Raw genomic sequence first — 16,686 nt, 5'->3', positions numbered from 1 at the left:
CGCATGCACGCACTAGGAACAGGCTCCTCCTGTTCCTCTTCCTCTCTGCTGTCCGACTCTGGAGGCTCCAGAGTCTGCGCATCACTCCCAGATGGCCCTGGCCTATGTTCCTCCCCAGCCTCCTCCCTGTCCAACTCCACTGCCAGCTCCGCAGGCTGCTGGCGGACCACAATATAAACAACGCCACCTTATGGGACCCAGGAGATATCTCCTCTATGTTTTTGTGTTTGATACAATAACCCCAAAGAGGTTCATGCAGCTCCTACTTTTCTGCCTTTAGCAGTCATTCGGCAAAGATGGAAGAACTGGTTGACTCATGAGAAAGCAACCAGAACCACTCCTGGAAAGTCTCAATAGTAGTTTTACTGTTCAACTATTTTGCATGAATCTCATCAGACTGACTGCATTCCCTTAGGAAGGGCAAGATAAGGATTCGAGGGGATGGGAGGCCTGTGCCGCTTTCTGCAATGCAAGGATTCTAACAAGCTTAGAATCCTTGCATTGCATAAAGCAGCACAGCTTGTCTCCCTCTTGACACCACCTTCCAGTCTAACTGGAGATTCCATCAGACGTAAAAGTAAATGTTTCCCCTGTCCAGTCGTATCCAACTCTAGCGGGTGGTGTTCATTTCTGTTTCTTAGCCAGCACTGTCCAAAGACATTTCCATCATCATGTGACCACCATGACAATATGCCAAAGAGCATGGAACGCTGTTACTTCCCACCAAAGCATACTGCTCTGTCTACTCGCATTTGCATGCTTCTGAACTGTTAGCTTTGCAAGAACTGGAGCAACGGAACGGGAGCTCACCCTGTTGCGCAGTGCCCGGGTCTCGAACCTGGACTATCAGCTTTCGAGTTGACAAGCTCAGCATCTTTAATCACTAAGCTACCGCGCCCCTTTGAGCTTCCACCACACCCTAATTATCACCATCATTTAACGACCCCATAATCCCTAGCAGGGTGGAGTCTGGGCAACTGAATGGAGCTAGCAGAATGTTTTAATGGCCGGATGCCCTTCTTGTTGCCAATGCGGAGTTTTGTTCAGCAGATATATTCTCAATGTGCCCAGAGAGAGAAATATCTGCCTCTACCTAGGGTCGAACTCACAGCCTTCTGATTGTGAGGCAAGAGCTCCACCTCTAGACCACCGCGCCACTCCTTCCACCACACCCTAATACCAGGGGTGAAATCCAGCAGGTTCTGACAGGTTCTGGAGAACCGGTAGCGGACATTTTGAGCAGTTCGGAGAACTGGTAGCGGAAATTTTGAGTAGATTGGAAAACTGGCAAATACCACCTCTGGCTAGCTCCAGAGTGGGGTGGGAATGGAGATTTTGCAGTATCCTTCCCCTGGAGCTGGGTGGGAATGGAGATTTTTGCAGTATCCTTCCCCTACCATGCCCACCAAGCCACACCACGCCCATCAAGCTACGCCCACAGAACCGGTAGTAAAAAAAAATTGGATTTCACCACTGCCTAATACTTACATGAAATGGAGGTAAAAGCCACAAGGTCATTGGGTCCTTGCAGAATCTGTTGTGTGTCGTATCCCATTTGTCAAAAAATTATCATCATCACTCCCATCACCCCACAAGATACGTATCTGCGATCTTTTGCTACCAATTTGGACAATTTATTCCTCATCCCACAAACCTCCAGACTACAAGCGATTGGGCTAGAAAATACCCATGGATATTTTTGGCCACCATTAACTGCTCTGATGGGCTGCTGTGTTCAGGAGATTATCCAGACCGTAGCTTAATATTTGTCCCCCAAAACCCTAAGGAAAGATCAGCACATTTTGCAAGGGGAAATAGGCTCTCTTGAGCAAATAGACGAGATACATCGGCTGCTAAACCGAGCCCTTTTTTGTGTGTACAATGGGCCTCTTTTCCTCCGCTCTGTAGCTGAAAGCACACAGCACGCTCTAAGAAATCTTGAGCTGTGAATGCAATGCCTCATGTCCAACTTTAAAGTTGGACCAGCCCTTCTGCCCCTCCTTCTTTCTCCCCCACCTTTCTGGAGAACCTGGGGGTTTTTTTTTTCCACCTCTCACTGAATGCTGCCCCTGGTTGATTGATCTGTCTCCCCTTGTCCTTCCGAAAACTCTAGAAGGAAGGTGGGTTCGTTCTGAAGGAAAAGGTGGATTGGATCAGCGGGGAAGGAGTTAATTAAACTTGGAAGGAAGAAGAAAACTTCTCTTGTGCCTTGGGACTGGAAGGAATTAAACAGAGACAACGATGGCTGGTTTATTTTTCCTTGGAATATTTTTATCTCAACTTTTAGCCATCACTTCTGCTCAGGTAAGAGTCTCTTTCCCTTTTGGAAGGCCAGAACATCAAACCTATAGCATTGAGAGAGCTAAAATGATTGTTATACTTATGGATACAATATCCTCCTTTAAAATAATTAATGATGATGCTGCCTTGCTAATATATAACAGAATAACAGAATTGGAAGGCAGGTTGGAGGTCTTCTAGTCCAACTTTCTGCTCAAGTAGGAAACCCTATAACATTTCAGACAAATGGTCGTCCAATCTCTTCTTCAAAACCTCCAGTGTTGGAGCATTCACAACTTCCAGAGGCAAGCTGTTCCAATTGTTCTAACTGTCAGAAAGTTTCTCCTTAGTTCTAGATTGGCTTTCTCCTTGATTAGTTTCCATCCATTGCTTCTTTTTCTGCCTTCAGATTCTTTAGAGAATAGGTTGACCCCCGCTTCTTTGTGGCAGCCCTTTCGATATTGGAACATTGCTATCATATCACTCTCACTCCTTCTTTTCATGTGTGTATGTGTCTAAAGTTGCATAAACCTATAACAGGGGTCTGCAACCTTAAACACTCAAAGAGCCATTTGGACCCGTTTCCCAGAGAAAAGAAAACACTGGGAGCCACAAAACCCTTCCCGTGCCTGACTATTTCTAGAACAACCACAAAACTAGTATATGTAGTTGAATTAAACGTTCTCTTTTCTTTTGAAACTTTTCTTTCTTTTTTTAATTTTAAAAAACAAACTTTATTGAATTTAAAAATTTAAAAATACAAAATTATACAAATTTTTCTCAATCGTAAAATTGCATATACAATACACAACTCCACTGACAAGCTAAATATATGTACCTGTGTGTACATATATACATACATATATAAACAGTGATTTATTTCTTATTCTATCTACCTTACGGTGCTTATTTGTTACCTTTGATTTTTCCTAAATTTAGTCTTTACCCTTTTTTCTTTTGATTTATCCACTTATACCATCTATTCCATACTTCAAAATATTTTGAGTCTTCCTTGTCTTTTAATTTTAAGGTTAATTTATCTGAATATCCGTGCAGAAATGAAACTTTTCTTTTCTTGGATTTATCCATGGTTGGCCTACCGGGGGTTGAAAAGCTCAATAAATCATGTGCTGGCGGGTGTCGCACATTGGCAGTTGTGACACATATTTTGAGTGACAGGGAGCCGCAGTAGAGGGATGAAAGAGCCACATGTGGCTCCAGAGCTACAGGTTGCTGACTCCTGACCTATAACATCTCTTTTATTTTTTATTTATCAATAAAAAAACTATATGGTCACCCCAACTCACTCATAGTGACTCCAGGCAGCTTACAGAAATAAATTTAGTTCTGATAAGAATATTTGTAGTTCAATTTGTAGTTGAAATTAGGGGTCCTTGGTGCTCTCTGATCTTCGTTTTTTTTCCTGCAGATGTTTTATTACCAAACTAGGTAACATCATCAGTGCATTAATCAAGAACATTATCTAGTTTGATAATGAAACTTCTGCAAGAAAACAACCAAGCTCAGAGAGCACTAAGGACCCCTCATAAAATTAGTTATACAACTAATTGGCACTGGGGAATAATTTACTGAAGATCCATTTTCTGGTGACAACTTCCACAAAAATAAGACAATAAATATTATCCTAAAAATTGGTCTCCAGCTACTTAAAACCAAATTCCATGCAGAAATGGGTGAGAATTTTTTTCTTTAAATAATGTTGGGACTTTTTTAGAACACCAAAGGAAGGTTTCACTTATGTGCAATTAATCTTTGTCATCCCCGTGTATGTCCTGACCTTTTCATAGAGGAACATATGAAGGAGACTATTTTTCTAAGCCAATTTCATAATTGGGAACTTAGAGTAAAAACTGGACTAGTTTTACTGAGCTGGGCTTCCAAATCACATCAGGATCAGATAATAGAAAGTTTTAAGTCACAGGCCCTGTCACCCAGTAGCCACATTGTAGTTAAAATATTTTCAATTTCCTTTTTCCTTTTTTAGTAAAAAAAAAATAGGGAGGATTTAAAAAAAAAAGGCAAAAAGTCAGTTTGGAAAAAAAATGCTTCAGGTGCAAGGATTAAGTTTCACAAGGTACAAAATCTCAGTTCTGTACTTTCAGCTGCATTCACAATTTAGTTTAGTTCTCTACTTGCAATGCTTTTGAGGCAAATGTAAGTCAAGGCATTTACCCTGTTAAAAAATATATTTTAAAAAAGAACCTAAAATAGGTTAATGTGGCTGAATAATGGAGAAAATATCACTTTCTTAATTAGCAAATCAAAGTGCACAGGATGTTTTTTGCAGCCAAATTCAGGAATCGGGAATCTCTCCTCAGATGTGAGCAAATCCTGCTATACAATGAAACCTTTGTAGGTACAAATTGGTTGAAAGTTTCTTTCTGGGACCAAGGTTTTTTTTCCCCCACATAAAGAAACCTTTTATAGCATCTTTTTTTCCCCCTGCATACCTAGAGCTGAAAATAAAACACTGCCGGTATTTAGAAAGTAGTGCCATCGGACTGAACTGTGAAATTCATTGGGAATTAAAGATACGCCTGTACCCAGAACCCTGTTATAAAGTTGTTCACTTAACAACTGTGTTATTAACTTAACAACTGTGTTACTAACTTAACAACGGCAGTGATTCGCTTAACAACAGTAGCAAGAAAGATCGTAAAATGGGGCAAAATTCATTTAACAATTGCCTCAGTTTACAAATAAAATTTATTTTAAAAAACTGTCTCAGTTAGCAACAGTTAGCAATTTTGCGCTCCACTGTGGTTGTAAGTCGAGGACTTATTTGCACTGAGATGCAAATAAGATAAATTTTAATGGGTTAGGATACTTTGAAGTTTGGCATTCCTTAATTCCCGGGAAGAAGGACCTTCTCTGTGGTGGCTCCCTTCCTCTGGAACATCATTTCCCCAGGGATAAGACTAGCTCCAACTCTGTTACTTGTCTGCAAGGCCTTGAAGACATGGTTTTGTCAGCAGTCCTGAGAACCAGTGGTGGGTTGCTCCCGGTTCAGCCCGGTTCGGGCGAGCCGGTAGTGGTGATGATGTGACGTCAGCAAACCGTTCTCTATGACTGTGAGCTGGGCCCGCCTGCCTGCCCCGCGTTATACCTACCTTTATTTGTTGTTTTTTAGCCCAGCTGATAGGTGCGGCAGAGTGGATTGCTGGCCTCAGCTAGGCAGAAATCTAATGCGCTTGCGCAGAGCGCAAGTTTGGCGCATGTGCGAGCGAAGCGAGAAAGTGCACGGTGATCGCGCGCAAAGTGCGTGCGCGAAAGGAACTGGTGGTAACGCCCATTGGAACCCACCACTGCTGAGAACCCCATTCGAAGAGGAATAAGTTGTGTATCTGGTTGTGTTGTTGCCTCCATGGGCTGTGAGCGAGGAGGGGTTTAAACTGTGGATTTTTAACTCTGGGTTTTTAATGTTGTACACCGCCTGGAACCACTGTCTGCAAGCTGCAAGTTGGGAGGCTATATAAATCTGTTTAATAAATAAAAATAAATAAGCTAAAGACAGCGGCATTGAATCCTCCCAATTGGGCATCTTTCAAATATGTTCAAATAGGTTTCTTGATAGGGGGATGACAGCCATGTCCGTCCGTCCATCCCCCCCAAAAGAACGCTGTACTAAATGAATATAGATAATCCTTGATTTACAACCATTTGTTTGTGACTGTTCGAGTTTACAACGGTGCTGAAAAAAGGAACTTATGATCATTTTTCACACTTAACAACCATTGCAGCATCCCTATGGTCATGTGATCAATATTTGGGTGGCACGTATAAATACTGGCACATATTTATGATGGTTGCAGTGTCCCAGATTGATGTGATTTCCATCTGCGCTCTTCCCAAGCAAAGTCAATGCAGGAGGCTGGATTCATGTATTGACCATGTGATTCACTTAACTGTGGCAAAAAAAAAAAAAAAAAGGTTGTAAAATGGGGCACGGTTCCCGTAACGACCGCTTTGCTTAGCAATGGAAATCCTTGGTCTCCGTGGCGGTCGTAAGTTGAGGACTACCTGTAGTAGGTGGACAGAGCATTTTAAAAAGAGCCATGGTTAGAATGCAGGATGGCAAGCTCATTTTGCCAACTGCCAGCAGTTCGATTCTGACCAGCTTAAGGTTAACTCAGCCTTATGTCTTTCCGAGGTCAGTAAAATGAGGACCCAGATTATTGGGGTGGGCAATAGGCTGACTCTGTAAACTGCTTAGAGAGGGCTGCAAAGCCCTGTGAAGCGGTATATAAGTGCTATTGCTATTTGAAGCAGGAGGTTTATTTCCAAAATGGGACAGCCCCAAAGAATACCCAATTCACCAGAAGGAGGGAGAAGGGGTTGCAATGAATTTCAATTTCTATTGGAATTTTAAGAGTCTGAATATTTTGCGTTGTCGTGCACTACGTTCAAACAGTAGCTTTCTTCTGATGTGAGGCTTCAATTTTCCTCTCTCCAGAGGCCAGGATCACGAGGCTTGCCTGGACCGCGGGGACCTCCAGGGTCACCTGGCAAGGATGGCATTGATGTAAGTATCAAGGAGGCCAGAGTTAGTTCAGACTAGAACCTGAATGGGGTAGATTCCAGGGGGTGATACAGAAATACAATTTTATGTCGTTTTATTCTATTTTACATGTTTATGTATTAAATTTTATCCTATAACTACAGTGATGGCCAAAATTGTGGAAACCTTTTGGGAAAAATGTATTTTTGAGGTTTGTTGGCTAATAACACCACTTTTTTGGAGAGTTTCAAGATAATCCTACTCCACTGCTGGAATGGCCTGGGAATAGCCCAGACCTTAACCCAATTGAAAATCTATGGAGCCGACTAAAGAAACTTGTTAGTCAGAAGCGACTCAGCAATAAAACCCAGTTAATAGAAGCAATCATTCAATCTTGGTTTCAAATTATCACAGCTGCAGAACTAAAAGACTTGGTTCACTCCATGGGAAGAGGTTGTAAGACCATAATTCATGCTAAAGGTTACCCAACTAAGTATTAACTGACATGGTGATCATTTTTGTATATCTCGCTTTTTCTATGGTGATAATTTTTGTATATCTCATTTTTTTCTACATGTTTCTCTTGTCTTCTTTATCCTGTAACTGCTATTCTAATAGCAAATCCTTCATAAAAGTTATTGCATTACATTCTTGATTAAATTATCTTTCCATTGATATATAATTTTATGGTCCTACTCCAAAAAAAGTGGTGCCTTTAGATAGTTTTAGAAAATACTCATTTCTCAAAAGGTTTCCACAATTATGGCCACTACTGTGTTGTAGTTTACCCTACGCTCATTTTAAATTGTTTGTTTAGAATTTTATTGGTAATATGTGTTTGAACCTGCACGTTGATATGGCCTATAGGCTAATCAATCAATCAATAAATAAATAAATATAAATAAGTTCAGACTAGAAGGAGAAAGGGATAGAAGGTTTCTGCGGTCAGCTACAGATTAAACTGGATGATTTGCAGTGGATTTTATGAAGTTCGATGTAGCCTAGAATCCTTCCTTTCTCCTTTATGAGATTACCTCAGTCTACCTTTCTTGAGGAGGCACCAAGAAAAGTCAATTAAGGCTTCTTCCTGAGGAAAAAATAAAAAGCCCACAATTGCTTCTCTGGGACAAATTCAAGCCCCGATTCACTTAAATTAAGGCAAAAACAAAAGCTTAATCACGAATTACTAAGATGAATGTTTAAATACATGCTTCGTTGGAAAAGGCTTGTTTCGCCCTGTGATCAGCATTAACGTGAATTAATGAAATGTTAGGAAAACTGGCATCCATCAAAACTGGCATTGTATCCCTGTGGGAGAGGGGGAAAAAATCACAGTAATACATTTATTTATTCTAGCAAAACAACACGCCACACTTTGGAGAAAATAATTATTTTCTGCTATTTTAACATGGGTCCACCTCAGCATTACAGAGATACAGATTAACAGGGTTGGAAGGGACCTTGTAGGTCATCTAGTCCAACCCCCTGGCCAAGCAGACTCTACACCATTTCTGACAGATGGCAGTCCAATCTCTTCTTGAAAGCCTCCAGTGATGAAGCTCCCACAACTTCCAAAGGCAACTTCTGTTCCATTGGTTGATTGTTCTCACTGTCAGAAAATTTCTCCTTATATCCAGGTTGAATTTCTCTTTGATCAGTTTCCATCCATTATTCCTTGTCTGGCCTTCAGGGGTTTTGGAAAATAGCTTGAACCCCTTCCTCTCTGTGGCAGCCCCTCAAAAATTGGAATACTGCTATTATGTTTCCCCTGGTCCTTCTCTTCACTAGACTAGCTATGCCCAGTTCCTGCAACCATTCATTGTTAATATTTCTCTCTTTTTCCTTACCTGTTTAGGGAGAACCTGGGCCCCCAGGTTTGCCAGGAACACCAGTAAGTATTATTCTGTTGGGACAATATTATTTTGTTGGAACGATCTTCAAGAAATAGGCAGAAATAATTTTTGATAGGAAGGAGATCCAAGCATGGAAACAAAAAGGACTGCAAGAAAAACTGCTAAATATCTGGCCAGTTTTTGAAGTAAAGGAACATCTCCAGACCATTTTCTATTACTACTTTAGAACTTCTAAAGGAAGAAAGAGAGTTAAACCTAGAGAACCTTCAAGATTGAGAGATATGGGAATGAATGAGAAGCCAACCAAACATTTGAGCCTGCAGCCCGCACACCAGTTGGTAAATCACTTATTAAAGCTGGGTATTCTGTCATCATGTTGTTACAAGTCTGTGATTGTTATATTGACAAGAATAACAGAGTTGGAAGGGACCTTGGAGGTCTTCTAGTCCAACCCCCTCCTCTAGCAGGAAACCCTATACCATTTCAGTCAAAGGGTTGTCCAATCTCTTCTTTAAAACCTCCAGCGATGGAGCACCCACAACTTCTGAAGGCAAACTGATCAATTGTTCTCACGTCAGGAAATTTATCGTTAGTTCTAGGTCAGGAGTCTCCAACCTTGGCAACTTTAAGACTTGTTGACGTCAACTCCCAGAATTCCTCAGCCAGTTTTCAAGAAGAAGCTTTGCTTTGCTGGCTGAGGAATTCTGGGAGTTGACGTCCACAAGTCTTAAAGTTGCCAAGGTTGGAGACCCCTGTTCTAGGTTGGTTCTTCTCTCCTTGATTAGTTTCCATCCGTTGCTTCTTGTCCTGCCTTCAGGTCCTCTGGAGAATAGGTTGACCCCTCTCTTCTTTGTGGCAGGAAAACAAGAAAAAAAATAGTTTTTGGCCTCCGTGTGTCCAGGTTTTGCCCTTCCTGGCCTCCAGGAGCATTCTGCAGGCCTCCCAAATCCTCTGTGCGTCCCATTTTTGTGAAAAACGGGCCCGTTTTTGGCTTCCCAAACCCCTCATGCATTGCATTTTTGCCCTCCCCAGTCCCCAGGAGCACTCTGCAGGTCTCCCAAACCTTCTAGGCATCCCGTTTTTGTGAAAAATGGGCCTGTTTTTAGCAAAAACGGGATGCGTGGGGCAGGGTTTTGGGAGGCAAAAAATGGCTGTGTTTGGTGTATAAGATGCATCAACATTTCCACTCTCTTTTAGGGGGGAAAAAGTGTGTCTTATACCCACGAAAAGTACAGTAGGTGAAAGTCGCAGGGAATCTCAGAGTCGGCTTTCACCAGTTTGTGCCAATACGATGTATCCAATAAACCATTCTTTGAGGCGCTCAAGTGCCTCGGAGTTTGTTTTCTATGGGTGCATTACTTGGAACCCTGACACACTCTTTTTAGAGTCTCTCTGAACACCTTTTTTTATATCAGGATGACCAAAACTGGACACAATATTCCAAGTGTGGTCTTACGCCTTGTCTATTTACCTGGTTTCAGGGCCTCAAAGGATCACGAGGGAAACCTGGGAAGAAAGGAGATGCTGGTTTACCAGGCCTTCCTGGGGTAGATGTAAGTATTCAAGCTTTCCTGTGTTTTATCGTCTCCTCTTCCCATCGTCCACAGGAGATAAATTTCTTTATCCACCGGGGTGTTTATTATCTCCGGATCCAAAAGTACCGTGGCACCTGATCAGTGCCAAACAAACAATTTGCCAAGTTTTCAATGTGACTTAGACCATTAAGAGTTTCTTGTTGTCTTCCATCCAAACATTAAAAAGTGGTCACATTTTGGTTTAAGGAGAATGATGGTTCTTCTATTTTCAATTTTCTCCCGATTCCTATTCTGTCTAATACAGGGGTCTCCAACCTTGGCAACTTTAAGACTTGTGGACTTCAACTCCCAGAGTTCCTCAGCCAGCAAAGCTGGCTGAGGAACTCTGGGAGTAGAAGTCTCTGGGAGTTGAAGTCCACAAGTCTGAAAGTTGCCACAAGTCTTGAAGTCCACAAGTCTGAAAGTTGCCAAGGTTGGAGATCCTTGCTCTAATACATTCTAATATTCTTTCTAATATCTTCTTCTCATTCATTCTCAGGGTTTAACAGGTTTGGATGGCCCGCCTGGACCAATAGGATCCCCAGGAGACCGAGTAAGTAATCATTTTATTGGTACTGAAGCTCATTATTGTGCAGCTCTTCAACTAAGGATGAGTTATCCCAAGCTGTGTCCAGCATGAACACATTGAAACACATTGTTGTTGTTATTATTAAGATCCGAAACAAGATTTTTCCAACTTGACAGGTGTGGACTTCAACTCCCAGCATTCTCGATGTCAGCATACTGGCTAGGGAATTCTGGGAGTTGATATTCACATAGGCTGGCTGGGGAATTCTGGGAGTTGATGTTCACACAGGCTGGCTGGGGAATTCTGGGAGTTGAAGTTCACATATGCTGACTGGACAATTCTGGGATAATTTGGGGAATTGAAGTCCACACATCTTAAAATACCAAGCTTAAAAAATACTTGTGTGAAGGAACTTGTTTAGTTTTGATTTAATTGACAGTTCCCCCAAGATCCCCTAACAGGATTTTCATGGGGGAAGATTGAACATTAATTAAATTTCTGCAAATTAGGGGACTGAGCTCAGAAAGGGTTAGGATTGGGTGGATGACTTCTTATGAGAACTGACAGCCCTGTTTAACAACTTTCTAGTTAGAAAGTGAAATGTTCTCCTCCAGAAGCTATTACAAAGGAAAGCAACACAAACAATTATTTTCTAACCAGCCAAGGTCATGGGGGACATTCCATAGACTGGAAAAAACATAAAATGATTTAAAAGAAAACAAATAACCTGGCATTTGTGAATGGATGTGAACTTTAAAAACAATTGCAGCCTGATTTTTGAAGGTAGGTTGGAGCTAATTACCATTTTTTGCCTCCTGTACATGCACTTCTACATAAAAGGTCACCTTTAATAAATAAAAATATTGCTAGTCTTGAGTACAATGCTAAATAAATGCCAAACTTTTGCTATCCAAATTGAATGGAATTGGATTAAACTGAACTGAATTGAATTGAATACTTTACTTGACCAAGTATGATTAGACAAATAAGGAATTTGTCCTTATTTAGTTGTTTTCTGAAAGCACACCTATTTCATTCAGCCCTCAAGTTTCAATTTAGTCTTTTGTGCCCCAAGCACACTCTTAAAGGTTTTAATTAGCAAAATTGAATGGACTTTGACGGATATTCAAGTGCACAATTAAAGGCAAGCATGTCAACATATTCTCCCAAGTTGAAATTCAGACTCCGAGAATTTGGTAAGGTGGAAAGGAAGAAAAATACCTGGTTATACAGCAGAAGGGGGAGGAAGCAAGGAAAATTACAGTAGATGTGAAATGTGAAAAATCACTTGAGGTAGAAAACAAGATGGCTTCAGTGATGCAGCCAGTGGTTTTATCAATTCAGTCTGAACGGGAGAAATCAGTCACTTATAATTTGGCCATTCTTTGTGTGCCCAAACACAAACTTGTTTTGACTCCATTTCAAAGCATTTTCTCCCATTAATCCTCTCATTCATTCATTCACTCATTCATTCAACATTTAATGGCTGCCCAGCTTACCTCAGGGTAAGTATGGGCATTTTATAATCCTAAAAACTATGTAAGCCAAAAGACTACATTTATTTATTTATTTATTTATTTATTTATTTATTTATTTATTTATTTATTTATTTATTTGTTGGTTTGATTTATATGCCGCCCTTTTCCGGAAACTCAGGGCGGCTTACAATGCGTTAAGCAATAGCTTTCATACTTTTGTATATACCTGCTTAGTAGGGCTTTCGGCTCCCCCCTAAGCGGTGTTCTTTTTTATACAAAGTCAGCATATTGCCCCCATAAACCAGGTCCTCATTTTACCTACCTCGAAAGGATGGAAGGCTGAGTCAACCTTGAGCCTGGTGAGATTTGAACTTGCAGTAATTGCAGGCAGCTGGTGTTACTTAACAGTGCTTTAGTCTGCTGCACCACCAAGGCTCTTAATATATGCCAGTGGAACATGGATACTAACCTCACAATCGATACAAAAGCTACAAGTGACACAAAGAGCCATGGAAAGGGACATGCTTGGGATTACAAGACAAGATAGAAAGACTTGCGCATGGATTAGAGAACAAACAAAATTATACAATATCATCAAGAAAGTAAAAGAACTGAAATGGAAATGGGCTGGTCACATAGCAAGAAGAACTGATCGCAGGTGGACCGAGGCAGTCATAGAATGGATCCCATTTGATCAAAAGCGTCCATGAAAGAGACTTCATGTCAGGGTTCCAAGTAACACCCCCAACGAAAGAAGACTCCAAGGCTAGAAGTTCCTCAATGTCCATTTTATTGGAGATGTCATATTAGCACATCTGGGAAAACCTGAATCTGAAAGCTTCCAGGTTTTCCCCACCCAAGTGAAAGTCCAAGTCCTTCCCCTGCACCCACATGTCCAACATATGGCCCAGTCAATGCACCGTCCCAACTGCAGATGCCTCCTACTCAAGCCACTCCAGGTGCAGGCTGAACGTCCTTGACTCCCAGAGAAAAGAATGTTGTTTTGGCTAGATATCTGTTCAACTCTATGCAATCCCCACTCCCAGTTTCCCACAGCACTAAGTGTGGCAGCCCTGAAGATCCAAAGAAAAAGATGGCCTCCAGGGCTGACACTTGAAACAAGATGGAAGACATCAGCAAGTATGGCTGGCCCAATTGGCAAAAGAAAGTTCAGGACAGGTTGGAAACATGTGGAAGGGACCTTCATCCTGCAGCGGATAGACAATGCCTGAAATGATGAAGATGTTGATGAAGCGAAAAGACATAAATAAATTAATACAAAAAGCCAAACACTGCAGCCCAATGAAAAGATGGGAAGGGCGGGAATAGGGGGGGGGACGTGGGATCTATTGTTAATCTATCAACTATCTTCACTGCTGTTGCTTTCTCATTGGAGCTCCAAGCCAACTGGCAGAACCAGGTCTTTAGGCCCTTATGAAAGGATGGGAAGTTTGGAGCCAACCTCATATCTGTCAGCGTTCCAAATTATGATCTCCTTCAGCGCTGACATGAATGAATGAAAGAGGGAGAAGCTTTGCTTTAATGCTGAGATGAACTTTTACCTAGTTCCCTGCTCTTCAGTAGATAGCGTTACCTGGGTGACAGAGGGAGGGGGGAAATTCCTGTGAAAAGAAAGTGCTTGGGACGAAGAGATGGATCTGCACGATGGCCAATGAGACATTGGGGTCGAGGAACGGAAAGGGAGGGGTTTGGAAGGAGGTGCCAGTTTTGGCTGCACACAGAGTTCAGGGATGTCGTTCTCCTATTCTTAAAAAAAAAAAAAAAAGATTCATTAGAGACCTTGCGTTTGAGAATGAAGTTTATTTAAGATAGCAACGAAACCTGACAATATCAGCCTCTGGAGCCTGGGGAGGGCAAAAAACAGGCCTATTGGGCCCACCGTGATATGCATGCCAAAAGTGTGGGGAGCGTGGGGGGATTGCGCGTGCAGGCGCATTGAATTATGGGTGACCCCCCCCCCTGCATTCCCCCTGCTTTTGGCACGCGATGGCAAAAAGGTTAGCCATCACCGAACTAGTATAAATGTTTTTACGAGTGATTTTTCCAGTTAAAATACGTTTCTGTAACCACAGCTTTTTTGTGTGTGTTTTAAATTTCTCTTTTAAGATAAGATATGTTTGCATCTGGTCTGGAGTTGCGGTGTGAACACAGCAGCATATATATTGATCTGATAAAGCCGCATCATGTAGTTCAACAATTATGTTTACTGGCATAAATAAGATCTCTTTCCATGTACCTCAACCATTTCTCTGTGTGTATTAATTTTTTTCTTAATCTATCCTACTTTTCTTCTGAGAGCTGAAGGATTATTCTTGTATCAGCAGTCTTTTTAAGACGTAGAGTACTAATTTTTGTGTTTTGCTCTCCTAGGGAAGTGTAGGAGCAGCAGGATCTGTTGGGCCAGCGGTAAGTGAAGAGATCCATGTCTGTTTCTCCCATTAAGCAATCTAGTAAAAAATTATATGGGAAAAATCCCATTGTAGTTAAAAACCACTTAGAGTTAAGAATAGAATAGAATAGAATAGAATAGAATAGAATAGAAGAGAAGAGAAGAGAAGAGAAGAGAAGAGAAGAGAAGAGAAGAGAAGAGAAGAGAAGAGAAGAGAAGAGAAGAGTTGGAAGGGACCTTGGAGGTCTTCTAGTCCAACCCCCTGCTTAGGCAGGAAACCCTACACCACTTCAGACAAATGGTTATCCAGCATCTTCTTAAAAACTTCCAGTGTTGGAGCATTCACAACCTCTGGAGGCAAGTTGTTCCACTGATTAATTGTTCTAACTGTCAGGAAATTTCTCCTTAGTTCTAGGTTGCTTCTCTCCTTGATTAATTTCCATCCGTTGCTTCTTATAACCTAGAACTAAAAAGTGTGAAAAATGGTCCTAAGTCACTTTTTTCAGCACCGTTTTAACTTTGAACGGTCACTAAGTGAATGGTTGTAAGTTAAGGACTGCCTGTAAGGGAAGAAGAATGGGTGGGAGGAGCAGATTTCCAAATGACCAGTTCTTCTAGAATTGTGCCAATTTAACTATGTGTTTTCCTTTTCGTTTTCAGGGCAAAGGACCGGCAGGGCCACCGGTAAATCATTTTTTAAAATTTTTTTAGGAAAAAGAATAAATGTGATTGGATTCGGGTCCTTCAAAGTGAGTCCTGAAGCCATTCTCTGCTGTCCTTAAAGGGCTGGAGTGACCAGACAAAGAACTTGGGGGGAGAGCAAGTTTGGAGTTCTCTCCTCTTTTTTTTTTTAAAGAAAAGAATAAACAATAACATTTATTTGTCTTCTCCCTTTTATCAGGGATCTCCGGGCACCAGTGGTCTTCCAGGAGGAAGGGGACAGAAAGGCTCACCGGTAAGTTTCTTTCTTTTTCTTGTTCTGATGTATCCAGGACAGAATTTCATAATGGGATAAACTCAGTGGTGGGATTCAGCCGGTTCGCACCGGTTCAAGCAAACCGGTTGTTAAATTGCCGACTTCCAGCTATCAAAGTGGATCCTGGGCACTGTGCTGTGCTGTAATGGAGAAACGGGCAACGGAGTGGCCGGCACGAGGGAAGGAAAAGGCCGCTTTCCCTCTTTCTTCTCCCTGCTCCTCCTCCTTCCCTCATGCTGGCTGCTCCATTGCCCGTTTCTCCATTGCAGCGCAGCACCCAGGATCCACTTTGATAGGGGTGGGTAATTTAACAAACAGTTCGTCCAGGATCAGGTTGGCTGTCGCGGGAGGCTTGTTCTGCTTGTGCGGCGGAGCTGGAGGATGGGGATGAGCCATGCCTCCCATGACAGCCAACATGACCCTAGGCGAGCCGGTTGTTAAATTATTTGAATCCCATTACTGGATAAACTTCCATCTAGGATATTATTACCATGCAATTTCTTCCTACCCCCTTGCCATTTGGGGAGCATCTGAACAATACAGAATGGAGATTTAAGGTCTTCCAAGAACTGCTTGTGATCTCGATAGAATATTTGTATCTCAAGGTTGAACTGTGGGGTCCTTGGTAGTCTCTGAGTTGGTTGTTTTTTGGCAGACGTTTCATTACCCAACTAGGTAACATCATCAGTGCTAGAAGGCAGTAGGGTTTGGTTCTCTGTTTACATGCAGTTGTTGGTGATAGTGCTCTTGGTGGTTGGGTTATTAGGCTGTGTTTACAGTAAGGGCAAGCCACTTGTCTGTATATAAACAGACAGCAATCCCCATTTCCTTCTAGCACTGATGATGTTACCTAGTTTGGTATTGAAATGTCTGCAAGAAAACAACCAAGTTCAGAGAGCACCAAGGACCCCACTGCTTGTGATATTTTCCCAAAAATTGTCCTCCATTAGAGGCTGACAGCTGGTTCTTTGGACTAAAGCTGAGACATTTCAAGGTCACCTCAAACCGCAAGACGAGAGGCCTATACATTTAATAAATAATTATAATTTAATATGCTGGCTTGTAGA

General features: G+C 41.8%; 1 protein-coding gene across 1 annotated transcript in view; it reads left to right on the top strand.

Annotated features, from left to right (window-relative positions):
• The first annotated feature begins 2,000 nt into the window (after positions 1–2,000).
• The window catches only part of COL9A3 (collagen type IX alpha 3 chain), a 70,143-nt gene continuing 55,457 nt past the window's right edge, over positions 2,001–16,686 (top strand). Inside the window, exons 1-8 of the mRNA XM_060684369.2 lie at positions 2,001–2,304; positions 6,755–6,823; positions 8,655–8,690; positions 10,134–10,205; positions 10,726–10,779; positions 14,625–14,660; positions 15,304–15,327; positions 15,545–15,598. Coding sequence (XP_060540352.2) covers positions 2,242–2,304; positions 6,755–6,823; positions 8,655–8,690; positions 10,134–10,205; positions 10,726–10,779; positions 14,625–14,660; positions 15,304–15,327; positions 15,545–15,598 — 408 coding nt within the window. The 5' untranslated portion in view covers positions 2,001–2,241. The remainder of the gene's footprint in view (positions 2,305–6,754; positions 6,824–8,654; positions 8,691–10,133; positions 10,206–10,725; positions 10,780–14,624; positions 14,661–15,303; positions 15,328–15,544; positions 15,599–16,686) is intronic.

This window comes from Pantherophis guttatus, chromosome 3, assembly GCF_059756535.1.
Source record: "Pantherophis guttatus breed Tessera chromosome 3, ASM5975653v1, whole genome shotgun sequence".
NCBI lineage: Eukaryota > Metazoa > Chordata > Lepidosauria > Squamata > Colubridae > Pantherophis > Pantherophis guttatus.
The sequence above is the reverse complement of the archived record's forward strand: the minus strand, read 5'-3'. Positions and strand labels throughout refer to the sequence as shown.